The 20,453-nt window shown below is 39.6% G+C and overlaps 1 protein-coding gene across 25 annotated transcripts in view; it reads left to right on the forward strand.

Annotated features, from left to right (window-relative positions):
- SYNE1 (spectrin repeat containing nuclear envelope protein 1) overlaps positions 1 to 20,453 on the forward strand; it is a 551,595-nt gene that overhangs the window by 55,152 nt on the left and 475,990 nt on the right. The window contains exon 1 of one of the 25 annotated variants that reach the window (XM_051855249.2): positions 20,271 to 20,427. The exons of the other annotated variants lie outside the window; for them this stretch is intronic. Coding sequence (XP_051711209.2) covers positions 20,388 to 20,427 — 40 coding nt within the window. The 5' untranslated portion in view covers positions 20,271 to 20,387. Of the gene's footprint in view, positions 1 to 20,270; positions 20,428 to 20,453 lie in introns of those variants that run through there. 25 annotated transcript variants of the gene reach the window in all.

Raw genomic sequence — 20,453 nt, forward strand, 5'->3', positions numbered from 1 at the left:
GTAGCTGGGTCATTGTCACAATATCACAGCTGGGTTCCAGGGGTGAGTGACTCAGGTTAGAGCCAGGCAGAAGCCTTTGTGCCTCATGAATCACCCTGCATCACTTCTGACAAGTCCTGCTTGTCATGACAGTTTCCAGAGGACAATGTAGTTTCTATAACCTGGTCAGGAAAGGTCCTGGAAAGGCATGTAGGATGAGAAATACTGTTTTATGTTTTGGAAAAATGCAATTTTCTACAATATGATAAAACATATGCAAGTTATAAAATGTAAATCATTAGTCCATTAGGTGAGGTGGCACACAAATTATTGTACTTAGGTTTATATTTCCTTGTTATAGGCATATGAGGTACAAATCTCTTCTGAAATAAATGAGAATATTAATATCAGCTTCCAAATACTTAAGATTTTAAGTAGACAACCTAGAAATATGTGGCTCTTACTACTAAAAATGACCATAATGACCATGAAATAGAAACATGACAGTCCTATGAAATATTAAGATGCATACATATAAGAGTGATATAGATAAGTGGTTTCCCTTTCTCCATATACTCAACAGTGTTTATTACTCTGTTTTGGATTCTATCCATTTTGACAAGGGTGAGGTGATATCTCATTGTGGTTTTGATGAGCATTTTCCAGATGGTTAGAGGTGTCAAATATTTTTTTCATATATTTGGTCATTTGTATTTTTAAACAATTTTTTATTTATAGAAGGTTAAAAAATTCATGTATTTTATATATGCAGATTTAGGAGCTTAGTCATACTTCCACCCTACCCTCCCTCCCACCTTCCATCCTCCTTCCTGTCTTTAAATTTTCAATGACATACTTTCCATTTTATAATCATAAGATTAATTCTCTGCTAAGAATTCAACAAAAAGAAGACCATTCCACAACAGTAGAGGGCTGTAAACAATAATAAATTCTCAATGTTGATTTTTGCCAAATGCACTATATTTTTACTTTATTAGCACAGGTCAGAGAAACCATGATATTTGTCTTATTTGAAAGAGTTACAAAGAGATACAAGGAGAGACAGATCTTCCATCCACTGTTTCATTCCCCAGATGGTTGCAACAGCCAGAACTGGGCCTGTCTGGAGCCAGGAGCTTCAAGTTTTCCCATGTAGGTACAAGGGCCTGCGCACTTGGGCCATCCTCCACTGCCTTCCTAGGCCATTATCAGGGAGCTGGACCAGAAGTGGAGCAGCCAGGACTTGAAAACTGGTGCCCATATGAGATGCTGGCACTGAAGGGCGTGGCTTTAACCTGCTGAGCCATAGTGCCAACTCCCCATTTTCTTTATCCATTTATTTGTTAATGGGTATTCTGGTTGATTCCATATCTTAGCTGTTGCAAATTGAGCTGCAGTAAACATGGAGGGTACAGACAACACTTTCATATGCTGATTTCATTTTCTAGGTAAATAACCAGGAGTTGGATTGCTGGGTCATATGGTAGATGTATTTTCAGCTTTCTGAGGAATCTCCATACCATCTTCCACAATGGCTGTCCTAGTTTACATTCCCACCAACAGTGGGTTAGGGATACTTTTCCCATATCCTCACCAGCGTTTATATTTATTGATTTCTGTATGTAAGCCATTCTGTCACTCCCCCTCTCGCAGAGGAACGACACTAGACCCTGTGCTGTGCTTTTGTCTACCCGGCCCTTCCCAGGTTAGCTGCCGACCCTCACTCGCGAAGGAACGACGCTGTCCCGGGTTAGCTGCCGGCCTCTCCACCTCCGTGGAGGGGCGGCACCCTCTGCCGCTTTCCCCGCTTCCGCGGAGGAGCAGCACACCGCCGGCCGGCTCTCTCGGGGGTTGCTCAGATGTTGCTCAGGTGTTCCTTCAGATGTTCCTGGTGCATGTTGTCTCTCTCCTCCTTTATAGTCCTCTTCCACCAATCCCAACTCTGCTGCCCACATGCCGAGCACGCTGCTCTCCTCCAATCAGGAGCAGGATCAGCTCCTGCAGCTTATCAAATTGGTGAGAGGCAGCTGCATAGAAGTTTACTCCTCCCCAGCGCCATATTGTGGGAGAGCAGATGCATAGAATGTCTTAATTCCAGTAACTTAGTCTAGTCTCAGTTGCTCCCCACACCATTCTAACTGGGATAAGGTGAAATCTCATTGTGGTTTTGATTTGCATTTCCCTGATGGCTAGTGAGCCTGAGCATTTTTTTTTTCATGTTTATGTTGGCCAATTTGAATTTCATCTTTTGGAAAATTCCTGTTCAAATCATTTGCCCATTTCTCAACTGAATTGGTTGCTTTGTTGTTGAGTTTGTTACTAATATATTTAGGATATTAATCTTTTGTCAGATGGCTTGCAAATATCTTTTCCCACTGTTGGATGTTGTTTTACTTTATTGATTGTTTCCTTTGTCAAGCAAAAGTTTGAGTTTGATATAATCCCATTTGATTTACCTTTTTTTAAAAAATGTTATTTATTTGAAAGGTAGAGTTACAGAGAGACAGAAAGGTCTTCCATCTGCTGGTTCACTCCCCAAATGGCTGCAATAGCCAGAGCTGAGCCGATCTGAAGCCAGGAGCTGCTTCTGGGTCTCCCACATGGGTGTAGGGCCCCAAGTACTTGGTCCATCTTCTACTGCTTTCCTGGGCCATAGCAGAGAGCTGGATCAGAAGTGGAACAGCTGAGACTAGAATCAGTGCTCATATGGGGTGCCAGCACCACAGGTGGAGGATTAACTTACAGCGCCACAGTGCCAGCCTGTTTTACTTTTGCTATCTGTGCCTGGGGATTTTGTCTAAGAAATCATCCCTACACCAATGTCTTGGAGTGTTTCTCCTATGTTTTCCAGCAACATCATAGTCTCAGATCTTAAATTTAGATCTTTGATCTGTCCTTAGTTGAATTTTTACATAGTATATAGTATGGATTTCATTTCATTTTTGATTTTGATTTTGCCAGTTTGACCAGCAGCATTTATTGAAGAGATTATCCTTACTCCCCTGTATGGACTGAGCACTTTTGTAAAAAAAAAAAAAAAAAAAAAAAAAAGTTGCCTGTATGTATGTGTATTAATTTCTGGGCTCTCTATTCCATTCCATTGATGTATGTATTTTTTCTGCCAGCACCAAGCTGTTTTAATTACTATAGCTTTTTAATATGCTTTAAAATTAGATATCATGATGCCTCCAGCTTGGTTTTTCTTGTTCAGGATCACTTTGTCTATTTGGAGTCTTCTGTGATACCCTGTGAATTTTAGGATTTTTTTTTTCTAACTCTAAAGAATTCCATTGTTACTTTCATAGGGATTCCATTGAATCTGTAAATTGATTTAGGGTAGTACTGACATTTTAGCAATATTGATTCTTCTGATCCATGAACAAGGGATATCTTTCCAATTTTGTGTGACCTGGATTGATTCTTTGAGCAATGTTTGATAATAGTTTTCATTATACGTTTTTTCACTACTTTGATTAAATTTATTCCTAAATATTTGATGTTTTCATGGCTATTATGAATGGGATTTATTTCTTGGAGTTTAGCATACAAAACTAGTTTTTTGTATGTTTATCTTGAAACCTGCAACTTCGCTGAATTGGTTTATCAATGATAGCAGCTTTTTTGGTGTAGTGTTTAGGTACAACATCATGTCATTTGCAAACACAGATAATTTGACTTTCTGTTTTCCAATTTTGATGCCCTTGCTTTCTCCTCCCTAACTGTTCTTGCTAAAACCTCCAGTACTGTGTTGGATAAGAGTGAAATTGGACATCCTTGTCTTGTTCCAGATTTGAGGGGAAATGCTTTCAGCTTTCCCCCCATGCAGTATGATATTGGCTGTTGGCTTGTGATGTATATTTTGAGGTACGTTCCTTCTATTCCTACATTGTGGAGGATTTTTATCATGAATCTTATGCTGAATTTTTATGCTGAATCTTATCAAAGGCTTTCTCTGCATCGATTGAGATGACTATGTTGCTTTTGTTCTTGATTCTGTTGATGTGACTCATGATTTATGAATGCTCAACCACCCTTGTATTTCTGGGATAAATCCCACTTGATTTTGGTGTGTGATCTTTTTGATATGGTTTCAGATTTGATTGGCTAGTATTTTGTTGAGAATCTGTGTTCATCAAGGATATAGGTCTGTAGTTTGCTTTTTGTGTTATGTCTTTGTTCAGTTTTGGGTTCCAAATGATGCTGGCGCTGGTGTTGTGGCAAAGCAGGTAAAGCCACTGCCTGCCGTACAGGCATCCCATATGGGTGCTGGTTTGAGTCCCAGCTGCTCCACTTCAGACCCAGCTCTCTGCTATGGCCTGGGAAAGCAGTAAAAGATGGCCCACTACCTTGGGCCCCTGAACCTGCGTGGGAGACCCAGAAGAGGCTTCTGGCTTCTGATCAGCATAGCTCTGGCTGTTGCAGCCACCTGGGGAGTGAACCAGCAGATGGAAGACCCCTCTCTCTCTGCCTCAACTACTCTCCCTGTGTAACTCTGCCTTTAAAATAAGTAAATAAATCTTTAAAACAAAAAACAAAGAAAATGATGCTGGCCTCAAAGAGTTTCAGAGTTCTATCCTGTTCAATATTTTGCAATAGTTTGAAGAGTATTGAAGTTACTTCCTCCTTGAACGTTTTATAGAATATAGTAGGAAAGCTGTCAGGTCCTAGAATTTTCCATGGTGGAAAACTTTTGATTACTGCTCAGGAGTGTAGTTTCTGGGTGATTTCTTTTGTCTTAATTACTGTCAGCTGTGTCTATAAGTGACAGAGTGGACTAGTCTGCAGTTTGTATGGCTAGAGCTATGGCGAAGCTTAACCGAATTTAAAGAATTGACCCCCCCCCCCAAAAAAAAACCCTTTTTAATGTATGAGCAATTTTGATTCACAATGAAAGTTGACATTTTAATGTTCAAATTTATTTTTTAAAAGGTTTTTCTAAAAAAGGTTACTGCAAATCCTATTTGGTTTAGCTCACAGTCTGTTTTCCATAGAACTTTTGCAAGTGCTCAATCATTAAGTCAAATTGCACCTATGTTTCCTCTGTGAGTTAGCTACTTTTCATAATTTAATTGGACTGAATTTGATTAGACTCAGGGAAGCATGGAGACAAAGCTGGATTTTTCCACTGACTCTTGACAGTCAGATTTGTGAGAGTGTAAAATAATTTCTGTACCTCCTCTAGCTAATTTTAATAGGAAAGAATCTGGCTATCCTCACACCTGCTGTGACCCCAAATATGCCACAGTCTGGAAACCCTTTTGGTCTGTATGTCATTGTCTCACTTGGAAGTCCTTTCATAGTAATCATTCTTTAATTGGCTTTTGATGGCAAAATGAGTAGGCTTCACAAGGTAAATACTCTGTTACATAGTTCAATAACAACCCTGAGTACAATGTGTTCTTGGAAAGTTGTTGTAACAAAAAATAACACCGTATAAATACATAGAAGTGTGCATAGCAGGACTAAAAGGTTAAGACTACAGTGTTTGCTAGCATTTCTGCCATAAATGACTGCTACTCACTTCTTCCCATCTGTGATGGTGAGCATATACACAGCATTTTTTTTAGATTGATTTATTTATTTGAAAGGAAGAGTTACAGAGAGGCAGAGGCAGGGTGAGAGAGGTCTTCCATCTGCTAGTTCACTCCCCAAATGGCTGCAACGGCAAGATCTCACCAATCTGAAGTCGGGAGATTCTTCTGGGTCTCCCATGTGGGTGCAGGGACCCAAGGAGTTGGGCCATTTTCTGCTTTCCCAGGCCATGGCAGAGAGATGGATCAGAAGTGGGACAGCAGTGGAGACTCAAAACCACATAAATATGGGATGCCGGCACTGCAGGCAGTGGCTTTGCCTGCTGCACAATAGCACCTACACATTTCTTACCAAATTATTCAGTCTTCTTAGTAAGCACTGAGCCATTTGCCTGCTCTGAGCCTCTTGAGAATCTGTTTCTGCGAAACAAAATTTATTTTGAATTTATTCTACAGATACAGAACATGAATGCAAACCAGTAACTGCAGGAAGCAAGCAGCTAATATGGATTAGACTTAACATTAGTAAAGAAAGGTGGGTTGCTATATATTAAACTGTTTTTGGTTGCTATTCAGTCAGCTATTTAAAAAAAATAGACATGCATGGGCATGTTGGCTAATGAATCAAGACCCACTTTGTTCTTATTTGGCAGATTATGCAATGCTTGTTTCCCAAGAACATTACTGATGGCTGCAAGAATAATGAGAGAAATTTGTATCTAAACTGAATATTTTAAAAGAAGTTATAATCTGCCAGGTTGTCAAGATGGTAGATAATAATTGCCCATCTCATGGATTAGATTTCTACTGTGCTTTTGGGGCTGTGCAGTGCATTATGCCCATTGCTGATTTAGTCCCCAGCAGATCTGTGAAGTAGCTGTTATTAGTTTCCCTGTTGGACAGATAAGGAAACTGATGTTAAGATAGGTCAAGACATATGCTTAAGGTCACACAGCTAGTAAGTAGCAGGAAATGTGGGTGGTTCTGACTCCAAAAATGTTTGTCTCCATGATACCACACTCCAGAAATGGAATGATATCCTCATTGATTACTGAACTCTTTGCAATTATCATCGCAGTCTTGAAAGTTAACTACTAACATAGTCAAATTATCAGGCAAGTATTTTAAAGATCCAAAGCAGTGGTTTTTGAATTTCAATTTAGTTAAATATTGTATGAAGAATGTGTCTCAGTGCAAGCCTTGACCCAGAGATTCTCATTCAGGAGTTCTGATGCAGAACCCTGGAATCCGTAACTCTAGCAGGTACCCCATTCTGGTGTCTTTGGTCCATTAATCACATTTTGATAGATACAAATCTAGAGGAATATAATTCAACCTAGACCATTGAAAAGTTTCTTTAAATTTTATTCTGCAGTTTTATACTGGAAAAAAAGCTTTGTCAAGTGCATCCCCTTAGAATAACCTTATAAGACATCTACTACATTCCCAGAAAAGGGCTGACACCTTGTGGGGAGCAACTGGGACTAGACTGTTACTTGAATTAAGACTTATTTTATGCATCTGCTCTCCCACAATATGGCGCTGGGAGAGGAGGAAACAGCTTCTACACAGCTGCCTCCAGTTCAACCAATAAACAGCAGGACCTGCTCCTGATTGGAGGAGAGCAGCGTACTCAGCATGTGGGTAGCAGAGTTGGGATTTGTGGAAGAGGCCTATAAAGGAGGAGAGAGAAAACATGCACCAGGAACATCTATCTGAGGGAACACCTGAGCAGCCCCCGAGAGAGCCGGCCGGCGGTGTGCCGCTCCCCCGCGGAAGTGGGGAAAGTGGTTAGGGGGAACCACCCTTCCATGGAGGTGGAAGGGATGGTAGCCAACCTGGGAAGAACCAGCAGCAAACCTGGGGAGGGCCGAGCAGACAAAACAACAGCGCAGGGTCCTGTGTCGTTCCTCCATGAAGAGGGGGAGCGACACAATGGTGCCGTGACTCGAATAGGAAGCCTAGGAGCAACAACATCTTGTGCTGCAAATCTCATTAACTAAATAAACTACTAAGCAATATTCAGAGCTAAGATTTATATCTCTAGTATAGACCTCTTACTGCAGGCTGATCCTGCGAGGCCCAAACCATCAAAAGAGTAGGGCAACGGTGTTCTTTCACAAGAAGCACTGGGAACAGGCTTCGGTGACATGTCCACCTTATTAACGACCACGTACACTTTTTAAGGGGCAGACAGAAGGGGCATAACTAATTCAGGGCAACACTAACTCTATAGGACAGAATTGGCACTGGTGGCAATATGCCTCTCCAATCAGCTTGAAGGGCTCTTAGCTAGGGTAGCTTTCCAGGTGGGTCTGGGCCACACCCAGGATTGGTTTACTTGATTGGCCTGCCTGAGGGAAATATGCCTGGGGCTCCTGCCACCTGCCAGCAGCCAGGCTGTGGGGTCCCTCCTAGGTGGCATGGCACACTGTGCCGTCTCAACCTGCTTCATGGGCAGGGCAGGCAGCTCCATGGGATCACCCACATCTTAATTTGAATTTTAATTGGTATATTCACATTTATTTTTCTTAGGAGAACATGTTTCCAAAGATTATTCTCTTAAAATACTTTCATGGTGGCTTATAGAGCTATATAAAATCTATAGAATTGGAAAAAAAATCAGCAGAGAACTAAGTCAGAGAGTCCTCTTCTCAAAGGACGTAATAGTGAATCCGAGGGTTGTGCACCAGTGTCTGAGGGATCCCCATTGATTAATGTGCCTCAAAGCCAGAAGTTGGCTTATACATTGGGGCAAGTCACTTGATTACCTCAAATACCTTAAACACTTGACCACAAGCACAGTGACAACCTTATAATTTAGATGAAGATTTCCATGATAGAGAAACAGGTATAGTATTTATCCAGCACCTATTATAGCCATCCCTTTTTCTGCCTCCATATAATAATATAAGATTTGGAGTGATTGCCAGACTGCTCAAGTTAATCAACTCACCAAAGCACAGAAAAGAAGGTAGTGAGAGGGGGAAGAGAGTGGATGAAGGTCTTCTAGCCCTTGCTGTCTTTTAGGGCAATTGACATTCAGGTGTGGGAAGGACAGACCAGAACAAGACAAAGCTGAGGGAACCCCACAGGATTGAGCTTGGAGAGATGTCCTCGTGTAGGGACACATACGTTTCTTAAAGGACTCTCCAAATCTCATACACAAAAAGGAAAATGAATATGCCAACATAGATTTTGTGTCTCTTCTCTATTTTCCCTAATTTTGAACCTCAAATCATATTTACAAACCTGTATCGCTGTTGACTTTCACAAGTTGGAAGCCAGAGATTCTTGCATGCATTGGCTTTCTTGTAATGTGGTTATGAGAATCTTTAACTAGCAGTCAGAAGACTCAGAGCTTGGCACAACATCTCGAATGTTTTTGTAAGAAAAGTTCAAATATAGGCCAGTATTGGAGCAGCTTGTAAAGTCACAGCTTGTGTTGCCAGCATCCCATATCAGCATGCTGGTCCTAGTTCCAGCTACTCTTATGATCATGCTCCCTGCTAATGTGACTGGGAGGGCAGTGGAAGATTGTCCAAGTATCTGGGACCCTGCCATCCACGTAAGAGCCAGATAGTTCTGGCCCTTGGGTTTGGCCCGGCCCAGGTTATTGTGGCTATTTAGGGACTAAAATAACAGATGGAAGATCTCTCTCTTTCCTTTTCTCCCTCTCTCTGTTGTGCTGCCTTTCAAAGAAAGAAAGATTAAAAAAAATTACAAGAAAGTTTCAAAAATTTGTGAAAAGTGGAATTCAAACATAAGTTTATTTTGGTGCAAAAATCCTTAAAAATCCATGCATAGTGCTTTCCTGATATGTAATTTTCATAAACTTTTTGAGAAGCCCTCATATGTACTAGGGTTCCAAGAAGTGAAAGAGCTTGGGTGATTGGTGCACTGCAATATCCGAAAATGAGCTTGTTCTGTTTTAGTCTAGAAGTTTTGCCTTATGTGATAGGTATGATTTTAGGATGTGTAAGTGCTGTTATCATTATTAGTTTGAACGTTTAACCTGAATTTTTTAAAGAATTGATCAACTTGATTCTTGGACATGTTGGATTAGAGTAGTGGGCAAGAGACCTTTAAGGAGGCATCTTCAGAAAATGTTTGAGATGTTCCGATTTATAAAATACAATCTAGGTATTTCTCCGAAATTGGTTTAAAAAACTTTTTGAATGTTTAATCCTGTATTCAAAATGGGAGAATGAAAAACTGGGGGCTGTGAGATGAGGAATCTGACCTGCTTTTCATCCTTTCTCAACCTCCTCCATAGGGACCTCAACTTGATGTTGCCCTGTGGGGAGTCTCCACCGCTGAGAGTCCAACAGTAGGAAAGTATTCTTTCTCCTCTCAGCCTTTTAGTTTTCATAGCCTTGAGGCAATTCAGGAAATTGTTGCCTAATTACAGCAATTGAGAGTGAAGTGTGAATGACTCATAGACCCACCCTTCCTAGTAGATGTTTACATTCCTGAAATGCTTATCACACCAAGGCCAATTAACTCCCTGCTTCAGAATTTGTGGCTTGGTCCTTTTCCTTGCCTACCCTCATAAACCAAATGAGCAGGTACACCTACTTGCGTTCCCATTTAGTACAAAATGCCAGTGAGCAAAATTCACAGAATCAGTTTCATTCAATACCTTTTGGTATTACATTAGTTAATTCCCTTTTCTTCTATCAGCACCTTCATCCTCTAGCAGAAAGTCAGTCACTCATCAGGAAGGTCTTTTTCTGTAGCTCATCTTTCTAACTGTGGAGGAAGTGTTTTGGGGTTTCTGGCAATGAGCATTATTTCTATCTTTGTGTGGCTACCTGGTTTTTTGACCCTGAGTGAGTCACCAACTCTGGAGCTCTTTCGGAATGTATGCAAAGTGTTCTAACTCTAGAAATCTGTTATTCTGGGAGCATCTTTATTCAGTTTATTCAGACTGGAAGAGCTTCAAATCAAATAATTTCTCCCATAAGGCATAGGGAATAGGCACTCTGTCAAAACAATACGTCCAGGACTGAAGTGAATTGTTCTAATGGTTAAATAGATCATTGTGCATTTTGGACCTGTATAATTAATGAACCGCCTTTTTTTTTTTTTAAACAAAGACAGTGAGAATTGCACATCAATTAACAAAACTGACAAAAAATGGAAACATTGTAATTTATAGAAGTTTCAATTTACCTAAGGTTGTAGTAAACATTAACTTGGTGGTTGTGCTGAGTACAGTAAAATGCTAAGTATTATGTAATGACAATAAAAATATCACCCATATACTTCAAGAGAATCATTAGATGTAAGCATTATATAAAAATGCATTGATTTCTACTCACCTGCTCAAATGCTTAATACAAAAGGTGAGTCCAAGATTGTGGTTATGAAGCTGCCTCTACCTCTATTCTCTTGGTTCAGGAAGTGTCCAGAAGGAGTTTTGTCATTGAACCTTCTGATAGAATAATCTCTTGACAAGGACATTTTGAAAATTTGTGATGTACAAACTTTCTTGTAAATCCATTAGAAAATAAGTTTGTCACATATAAAAAGTAAGCAGGAGACCAAAACTAAACTTAGTTGCATGTTACTCTTTCCTTTTTAAATTATTTAAGAAAATACTCATTTTCTTAAAATGCTCTTTTTGTCATAGTAATTGATCCAATACAAATATAGCCACAATAAGACAATGTTGTTTCTGAGGACATTTTCTGTGTCTCTTTCTGGGCACTTTACAGTCATGAATTTTGCAAACAAGTTGAATTGAACCATTTATCATGTCCAGAAGGTCACGTGCATGCATCCTGTTTTTTCATAGGGTACTCATGTACATGCATGTATAAACTATGTATACATTCCCGCTGCGTCCCTACATCCATCCCTGCTGTCATAGGTGTTGCTCTAAAGGATTGCAGATATGCAGTTGTAAATTGCATACTGTTAAAGGATTCATATACACATATATAGTCTCTATTCATTAAGGAATTGCTTGAATCTTTTTTTTTTTCACTTTTTCTTTCTTCCCTTGATTTTCTGAAGATCCAGATTCCACAAAGGTGCCAGTTCTCAGCTAGTGGCCACAGCCAAGGCTGTTTAAAAAGCAAGACTAGTAATAGCTACTTTGTTTCCTGGTCTTATGCAATCTCAGAAGACAAAAACTGGACAGGGATCATTTCCATGCCATTGGGTTTAAAAGGAAACTCAAAACTGAACTCATTGCAAGGTAATATTTACCCATCAAATTATTGAAATCAGGTCACTTAGATAGTTGTCAATTCAAAAATATCTCTAGTCCTGCTGCCTGAGTTATAAAAGACCAAAATAAATCTTATGCAAGAAGCAATTTTATTTTTAAGATTTACTTGTTTATTTGAAAGGCAGAGCAATAGTGGGGGAGACAGAAAGTGAGAGATCTTCCAACTGCCCAGGGGCATTAGCAAGGAACTGGATCAGAAGTGGAGAATCAAGGTCACAAACTGGTGCCCATTTGGGGTGAAGGGTTGGCAGGGCAGGTTAACCCCCTACGCCACAACACCAATCCCAGCAAAATTTGATTTTTGAGCTGAATTTGTTGCCGCCTTGGTTTCCAGCCAGAGAGAGTGATCTCCCTTTGTCTATCCCTTCCTGAGCCTGAGAAGAGTGGGTCTCCTGGGAAAAATCCCTCTGCATGTAGGCACCTTTTGGGGTGGGCATCCTGGACAGCACTCACCTTATCTCCACACTGCTGTGGGTAAGAGTTTGACTTTGTTGTTTCTCTTCAGTGATATAAATGCCAAAAGAAGATATCTTATCCTGATGGTAGAGACTGAATCTTTCTGGAAGCTCTGTTCATGGCTTTGGAGGATAAAGATCCCATCTTTCCAGTTGTCCCTGATTGTGGGAACAGTTATTAAACATCTGCCAATCTAGCTTCTTGGTGGAAGTAGGTGGAACACACCTCTAGGATAAAGGGCCAGAAAGACTCGGCACTGAGAGTTTGGAGATCCAAAATGGCTTCTGTAAAGCCTGGGGTTAGTGAAAGAAACCAGTTCAAATATTCTACACTAAGCAGCATTCCGGCCCAAAGACAGTTGGAATACCTCCCCTCTTACAGTGTGGTGAGCTACTTTTATAAATAGGAATTCAGGTGCCAGTGCTGTGACACAGCGGGTTAATGTCCTGGCCTGAAGCGACAGCATCCCATATGGGCGCCAGTTCTAGTCCCAGCTGCTCCTTTTCCGATCCAACTCTGTTATGGCCTGGGAAAGTAGTAGAAGATGGCCCAAGTCCTTGGGCTCCTGCACCTGCGTGGGAGACCGGGAGAAAGCTCCTGGCTCCTGGCTTCAGCTCGGCCACTGCGGCCATCTGGGGAGTGAACTAGCGGATGGAAGACCTCTCTGTCTCTACCTCTCTCTGTAACTCTTTCAAATAAATCTTTAAAAAAAAAATAGGAATTCAGGAAGTGACATACAGAAATTAACTCTTTAGGACATTGTGGCATTTGCCTTATATAATTTAGCAGCCTTCAGCCTGTGACTGAGGGAAGAGTCAGCTGCTATGATTAGCTGAGGCTCAGTTACTGAGCTACAAAAGCAGACTCTTAGGCTGCAACCTGGTTGCACATCAAGTTCACTGCCAGTGGAGACTCCTTCCAAATATGGAGCTAGATTTAGGCCAAATCCAGTTCAACACCAGTGAAAACAGGGCTGGGGCTCCCCCAAAGGATCAAGTTGACCATTTTGGTTTTCAACAACCTCTTTGTTTATCAGCCTCGGACATCCCCATCTACCTAACCCTAAAGGCATAGGTAACTCCCCAGTTACCCTGTTCACAAGAAGGAAGCTGAAAATTATACTCAGACAAGTGTTTTCAATGTAATAGAGTAAATGTTTTATAGACAGATTCAAAAGATTTTTTGAAAGTGTACTTAAAAATCTTTTGATGTATTTTGAACAAATATCAAAGGTATGAAGATACTGAAAAAGTACACAGAAAATGGATATTATGGAAAAACTACATTGAAAAATTTTTTGCATAAAAGACAAGTGTTCTTAAAAAACTGTTTTCCATGACCTGTTTGAAGTGCCCCAAAGTTAATACTTTAAGCTTTATTTTATGTTGCATAATGCTGAGCATAAACAATAAAAATAGGAAATATGGGTACATTTTTCATTTACTTTGCTGTGACTGCATGATAATTTGTTATTAACAACTGAGGATTAATTTGGAATTATCAGACATTGTCTAGACAATGCTTAAATAACTACTAGACTGCTGCTTTTTAATTCAAAATTATTTCAGTAAATAGTAAATCAGAAGAGGGACTACTAAGTAGACTGAAATAACTAAGAATATCTTGATAATCGGCTAAAATATTAGTTGGAGCACTTGAAGCTTAATACAGGGATATTCATTCTGCCAAAGAATGACCTCAAGACATATTTTTACTATTTCTAGCAATTTTAACAGTATAAGTCACACATATCTCTAGCATCAAGTAGAAGTGGTATATATTGCCCAATCATCTTAGAATAATCACACAAACTAACAGTTCAGAATAGCTCTGAATTAGATGGGTTGTTTTTGTCAGAATATTTGAATATTTTAAATGCAGCCTGCATATATTCTTCTTGTTTTCTGTCTTATCATTCTAAATAATTCTCACTTTTACATACTTTTTCTACTGCAGACATGCACATCTACTCAGCACTTATTTTTTTTTTTTCATTTATTTGGGTAGTGTGGGGGTGGGAAGAACTATCATCTACCGGATCACTCAACAGATGTCTGTGGTATAGACTGAGGCTGGGCCAGGACAAAGCCGGAAGCCTGGAAATCAATCTAGACCTCCTGTGTGGGTGGCAGGTACCTAGTTTCTTGAGGTATCCTTGCTGTCTCTCAGGGTCTGCATTTGTGGAAAGCTGGAGTTGGGAGCCAGAGTCAGGAATGGAATCCAGACACTTTATTGTGAGATGCTGTTATCATAACCACTAGGTGAAATGCCCATCCCTCAATATTTTGATAGTGTAATTATTTTTATTTTAAAAATCATTTACTATATTTTCACTTTTTGTTAGTTATTTTTAACAGGCTAAACTATTTAGCAAACATCATTTTGTGTGCTTTTCAAATATTAGCTTGAGTCAGCCTACAAACTACCTTATGACACAGGCACCATTGTAATCTCCAGTTCATATATGAAAATGTAAAAATGGACAGCCTGAATAACTTGTCCAAGAGGTGGAGATGGAACTAAACCCAGGCTCTTTGGAGGCATGCTGCCAACCACTATGACATAGAACTTTCTACTGCTTCTGTGCATACAGGGATTCACAGACTTGATTGTGCATAACAATCACCCGAGGGTTTGTTGCAGCAGTTTGTTCACCTTATTCCGCAGATCTGGCTTGAGGGCAAGGCAAGGATTTACTGTTTTCACAAGTTCACCGGTGATGCTATTCCAGACACTTTGAAAATTACTGATGTCTGATCATACTGAGACCATGAGAAATAAATACCTACTTTGTTTTTGTAAGAATTATTTTGAAAGATACATATATATGTATCTCAATAGCTACTTCATTAATATTGCTTAATCTTCATTATAGTAATTGGAAGTGTTGGTTTTCAAAAATAAGTTTTTTTACTCAAAACTTCGTGTTTAAAAATTACTCTTGCATATTATACTTATCTCATTGTTTTAATCTTCACTTTAGAAAATAAATTGTGTCAAACTTTATTCACATTTTGAAAAGCCATTTTGTGAATTGCTGGCTCATAACTGTAACATTCTAGATCTTCAGGATTTTATCATTGACTTTATTTAAAATTTTAACTCATATTTTGACAATACTATTTTTCAGTCTTTTCTATTGCCTTTGCATAAGCAGATGGTAAGAATCAACTTAGAGAATGAAGACAATTCAATAGAAATAGGGAAGTAATGTGCTACATACTTGTACTTCATCATAGGCTTGTAGGACAACCCACTAATAGAGAACTTTGCTAGTTTTTTTTAAATTTTTTTTTTAAGATTTTATTTATTTGAAAGGTAGAGTTACAGAAAGTGAGAGGGAGAAACAGAGAAAGGTCTTCCATCCACTGGTTTACTCCTCAATGGCTGCAACAGTTGGAGTTGCACCGATCCAAAGCCAGGAGCCAGGTGCTTCTTCCTGGTCTCCCATGTGGGTGCAGGGGCCCAAGGACTTGGGCCATCATCCACTGCTATCCCAGGCCATAGCAGAGAGCTGGATTGGAAGAGGAGCAGCTGGGACTAGAACCAACGCCCATAAGGGATGCAAGCGCCGCAGGCTGTGGATTAACCTATTGCACCACAGCGCTGGCCCCAAGAGATCTTTGCTATTTAAAAAAAAAATTTAAAGCTGTATAGGTTAGGAAAACAAGATTATGTACAACTTTATATTGTGAATAAAGAAAATATTTTTCATTCAAGTGTCAACTAGATTAAAAAATTTAACATCCAACTACAGATTATACTACAAAATTATATGTGTATATGTATGAGTGTATATATATATACACACACACATATATTTCCATCAATGGAACTTTTTTTTTGACAAGCAGAGTTAGTGAGAGCGAGAGAAAGGTCTTCCTTCCATTGGTTCATCCCCAAATGGCCGCTGCAGCCGGCGTGCTGCGCCAATCTGAAGCCAGGAGCCAGGTGCTTCCTCCTGGTCTTCCATGGGGTGCAGGACCTAAGCACTTGAGCCATCCTCCACTGCACTCCCAGGCCACAGCAGAGAGCTGGACTGCAAGTGGAGCAACCGGGATAGAATCTGGTGACCCAACTGGAACTAGAATCCGGGGTGCCGGCAACACAGGTGGAGTATTAGCCAAGTGAGCCGCGGTACTGGCCTAACATTAGCTTTTAAGAAGAAATCCTGCTGTTTGTGACAACATGGTTGAAACTGGAGAAATTATACTCAGTGAAATAAGCCAGTTAAAGAAGGAAGAATACTGCATGACCTCACTTATATAAGAAATCTAAGAAAATTCTAACCCATAGAGACAGCAGAACAGTAGTAACATGCAGGAGGAGGGGAATCAAATGGGTAGATATAGGCAAAAGAGTACACATTAAAGTTTGCATAGGATGCATAAATCTAGAGATCTAAGGTCCAGAGTTATGCTACAGTTAAAAACATTGTATACTGAAATCTGGGAATCGATTTTAAGTGGTCTTAATACACACCACATGGATACACACAAATATTAACTGGATATGCTAAGCTAGCTGAATATAGAACTTTTTTCAATACTTACATGTATATCAAACATTTTATACATCTAAAGCATAGCTAATAAAAAGATAATGTTTAATGTATAGAAAAATAAGAGTACTTAGCAGTGCTACAAAATGAAGTTTGGTCATTTTTTCTGCCACTAAGATTATGCCTATAAATGACAATAATCACTCTCATAGCTGCCATTGTTTGTGAAGTGGATATTTGAGCCAGGCCAAGCTCTGTGTGGAGTAATCCTATCAAGACACCTTGCTGAAGGAGCATCTGTGGTTCCTCTTCCTGCCTGATGTCCGTTTGGCATCCACTTTCTGCTGACAGTTCACTAAGCCTTGTCCTACAGCACAGTGAATTTGAGAGTTTGTGCCAAAAATGCTATTTTTACCATGCTTTTAATTTAATTTGAAGGGTAGCAGATAGACTGAAATTGCCTCTCAATCTATATTTTAGTGCTCTTGAATCTTCCTGTATCCTCCCTGCAACTCCTTCCTTTCACACTTCTGTGTGGTTGCATTTTTTTGTGTATTTTTTTTTTTCCAAAATGTTGGTCTTGCTTTTTCTTGAAAAGAAATAACATTGCCCCTGACAGTACAAGTGGAAATGGAAAATGAAAGGAAAATACAGACACAAAATAACAGGGAAGATCATGCTGGTCGCTGGCTCCAGCTTGAGAAGAGAGAACAGGTTATTCTCAAGCCAGGGTCTTCACCTTGCCCCTTGTCTTTCCTCATTCTTTCACTCTTATTTCGTGGACTGAGATGCTGGTGATCCACACCTACTCCTTAGGTTCAACACTCGAGAGGGTAGTATGGTGATGAAATGGAGAAAGCTGTATTTACCTGGTGCTTCTACCCTACATACTCCCTCTACCCTTAACACACACACACACACACACACACACAGAGCTGAGGCTTTCTTGCTGAGATGTAAAAGGAACTCCATTTACAAGACAGAAGGTTTATGTTCTGTGTCTTCTTCCTCTTGCTCCTGTATCCCACCTCCTGCATCACTGACATAGGTAGTCAATGCTTTGCATGCAGTTTAGGTGCGATAAATGTTTCCTGTCTTCCTTTAAGGCTACAAAACTTTTAATTTTTCAGCTCACACTTCTTGCCCTTCGTCACCACAGGGTAGCTGTTTACCATATGGAAATAAGAATTAAATAAAAAATTCTTAAGGATAAGAAATACTGTTTGTAATATAACTGAAAATCGTCTTATTACTTCAATTTTCAAATATGAAATCTGCCCTTCCTTAGAGTTGCATTTTTTTTCCTTTCAGTGAGTAACTTGTCTAAGGAAAGATTTTGAAGTGATAAAAAGTTAAGCAACCATGAACTCTTTTGAGTCTTGAGTGAATATAAAAATTTCAAGAATAACAAGGTTAAAATTTAAATATCACAAGCATCACTATTCAGTGCAGAGGGACATAGAAAGCAGTAACAATGCAAGGAAATGCAGAAGTAGCTAGTAAGGCTATGCTTTACACTGAATTTCTCCATGAGCTATGTTGGAAGACGATTCTGAACCCACATGGGTAAATACCAGGTGCTGGGCCCGGCTGTTAAGGTTTTAGATTATTTTATTACCAATAATCAATTAAGATGCCCTGAACATGTCAAGATCAGTCAACAGTGATGCTCAGATATGGATGGAATGTCTGAATTTCACAGGAAGCCCTCTTCTTACTACAGGAACTAGTTGAGGAGCCTGTTCAATGAATAATTAGGGTTTCCCCTCACTTAAACTTGTCAGCTTCCCTGACTTTGTTAAATGTGTATTCCAATAATGAGAGAAGAGAGAGCAGTAGTCTATTCTATTCTAAGTAGAATTTATCATGTTTAAATCAATAAAAATAAAAACAAGTATAACAGTAATTATAATTTATGATTAAATGCCCTGTAGCTAGTCTTATTTGGATCATGCATTTAACACAGTTCATCTTACAGCGATTCTATGATGCTTGTGTTGGCATTTGTGTCTCTAGCATACAGAAGGGCAAACAGGCTCACACTCACAATGGAGAGGTCACATCTTTAAGGTCTCGCTGTGAAGGTGACGTTGGGATTCGAGTCAGATCTGCTGCACTCCCAGAGCCCAACGCCTACTGCTCAGGAGATTAATCATTCCCTTTATGCCTCAATGAACAGTCCCAGTTTCTGTTTTCTATAAATCATGAAAAGTTAGCATTCTTTACAAACAATATTTCAGGGTTAACAGATTTTATATACAATAGACATTCCTTATTCTCAAGAGGGTAGGAAAATGAAAACATTCCGTGACTAATTTTATTGCAGTGTCATCTTAACAGGTGTGAGTGTGGCTACAGTGACTTCTATTTTGCCTTGAAATCCCATATCAAGGAATTATTTCATTCTAGGCCAAGAGAGACCTACTGTACATATTTTTTTGCTTAGGGTCTAGTCTTAAATTACTTTAGGCAACATAAGCTGGGATTTACAAAAAAAATTACTTGACAGGCAGAGCCACAGAAGGGGAGAGGAAGAGAGATCTTAAGGGAGATTTTCCAACTGCTGGTTCATTCCTCATATTGGCCACAATAGCCAGAACTGGGCTGGGCCGGGCCAAACCCAGGAGCCAGGAAAACCGCACCACTTTCCCACATGGATAACGGGGCTCCAAGTACGTGGGCCATTGCTGCTGCTTTCCCAGGTGCACTGGCAGGAAGCTGGATGGGAAGGGAAGTGGCTAGGACTAGAACTGGCACTCTGATATGGGATGCTGGCACTGCAAATGTCAGCTCATTCTGTGGCACAGGGGTGGCCCCTTTTTAGATGCTTTTTGTGCATTCTTGTGCTTTATTTTTTGTATGGCTTTTCCTTCAACTGGTGTTTATGCCTATACCTATTGTGAAATCTCTCTGATATTCCTTGAGTCTTTAGAAAAAAAAGTGATTTCCAAAGCAGTTTGCTATAAGCTGTATTTCTAACATGGCAATTATAAACCAGAATGTGTGTCACCATATTAAATATGTGGGGAAAAGCTCCAGAAATTTCAAAGAGCAAGTTAGGAATAAACAAGATTGATCTTATATAAATACAAAAATGAGAAGTTAAATGTAACATCTGTCTACAAAATATTCATTTAGTTTCTTCTCCCATATTCTAAATGCTTTATACATGCTTCTAAAATATAATTCTAAGACTTTATCAGTGGAATCACCCTTTTCAACAAAATTAGCTTTATTCAGATATAATTGAAAAAAATAGAGGTGTCTGTGTGTGTATTTAAGGTATAAAATGCAATGATTTGGTAAATAAATATGCTCTGAAGTGTTCACCATAATCAAATTAACACTAAGAAGTTAACATGGGAAAATGCTGGAACCATTAAATATCAAGTAAAAGAAGTGTCCTTTTTCTCACTAAAAATGCAACTGAAGCACTTTATAAATCGATGTGAAAATGCTCTTGTAGAAGTGCTGGCACTTGAAGCAGTGCATTTGGTCAGTGCACAGGGGGTAAGACTGAGGAATGAACGAATAATAGTATGCCTTTATAGAGGTGTCGCTACAGCGATCCCGCAAGGAGCATGCTGCTAAGAGAGCTGGAAGTTCCCTTGGTGAAAGCTGTGTGTGCCTTAGATGCTCATTGAATTAGGACAACTTCAAAAGTCACTACAATAGGTGGGATATGATAAAAACAAACTACAAGAGTCCGGGTGCAATAAAAGGTACTTTTTGCTATTTCTCTCTCTCT

Source organism: Oryctolagus cuniculus, chromosome 5 (assembly GCF_964237555.1).
Source record: "Oryctolagus cuniculus chromosome 5, mOryCun1.1, whole genome shotgun sequence".
In the NCBI taxonomy this organism is placed as follows: Eukaryota; Metazoa; Chordata; class Mammalia; order Lagomorpha; family Leporidae; genus Oryctolagus; species Oryctolagus cuniculus.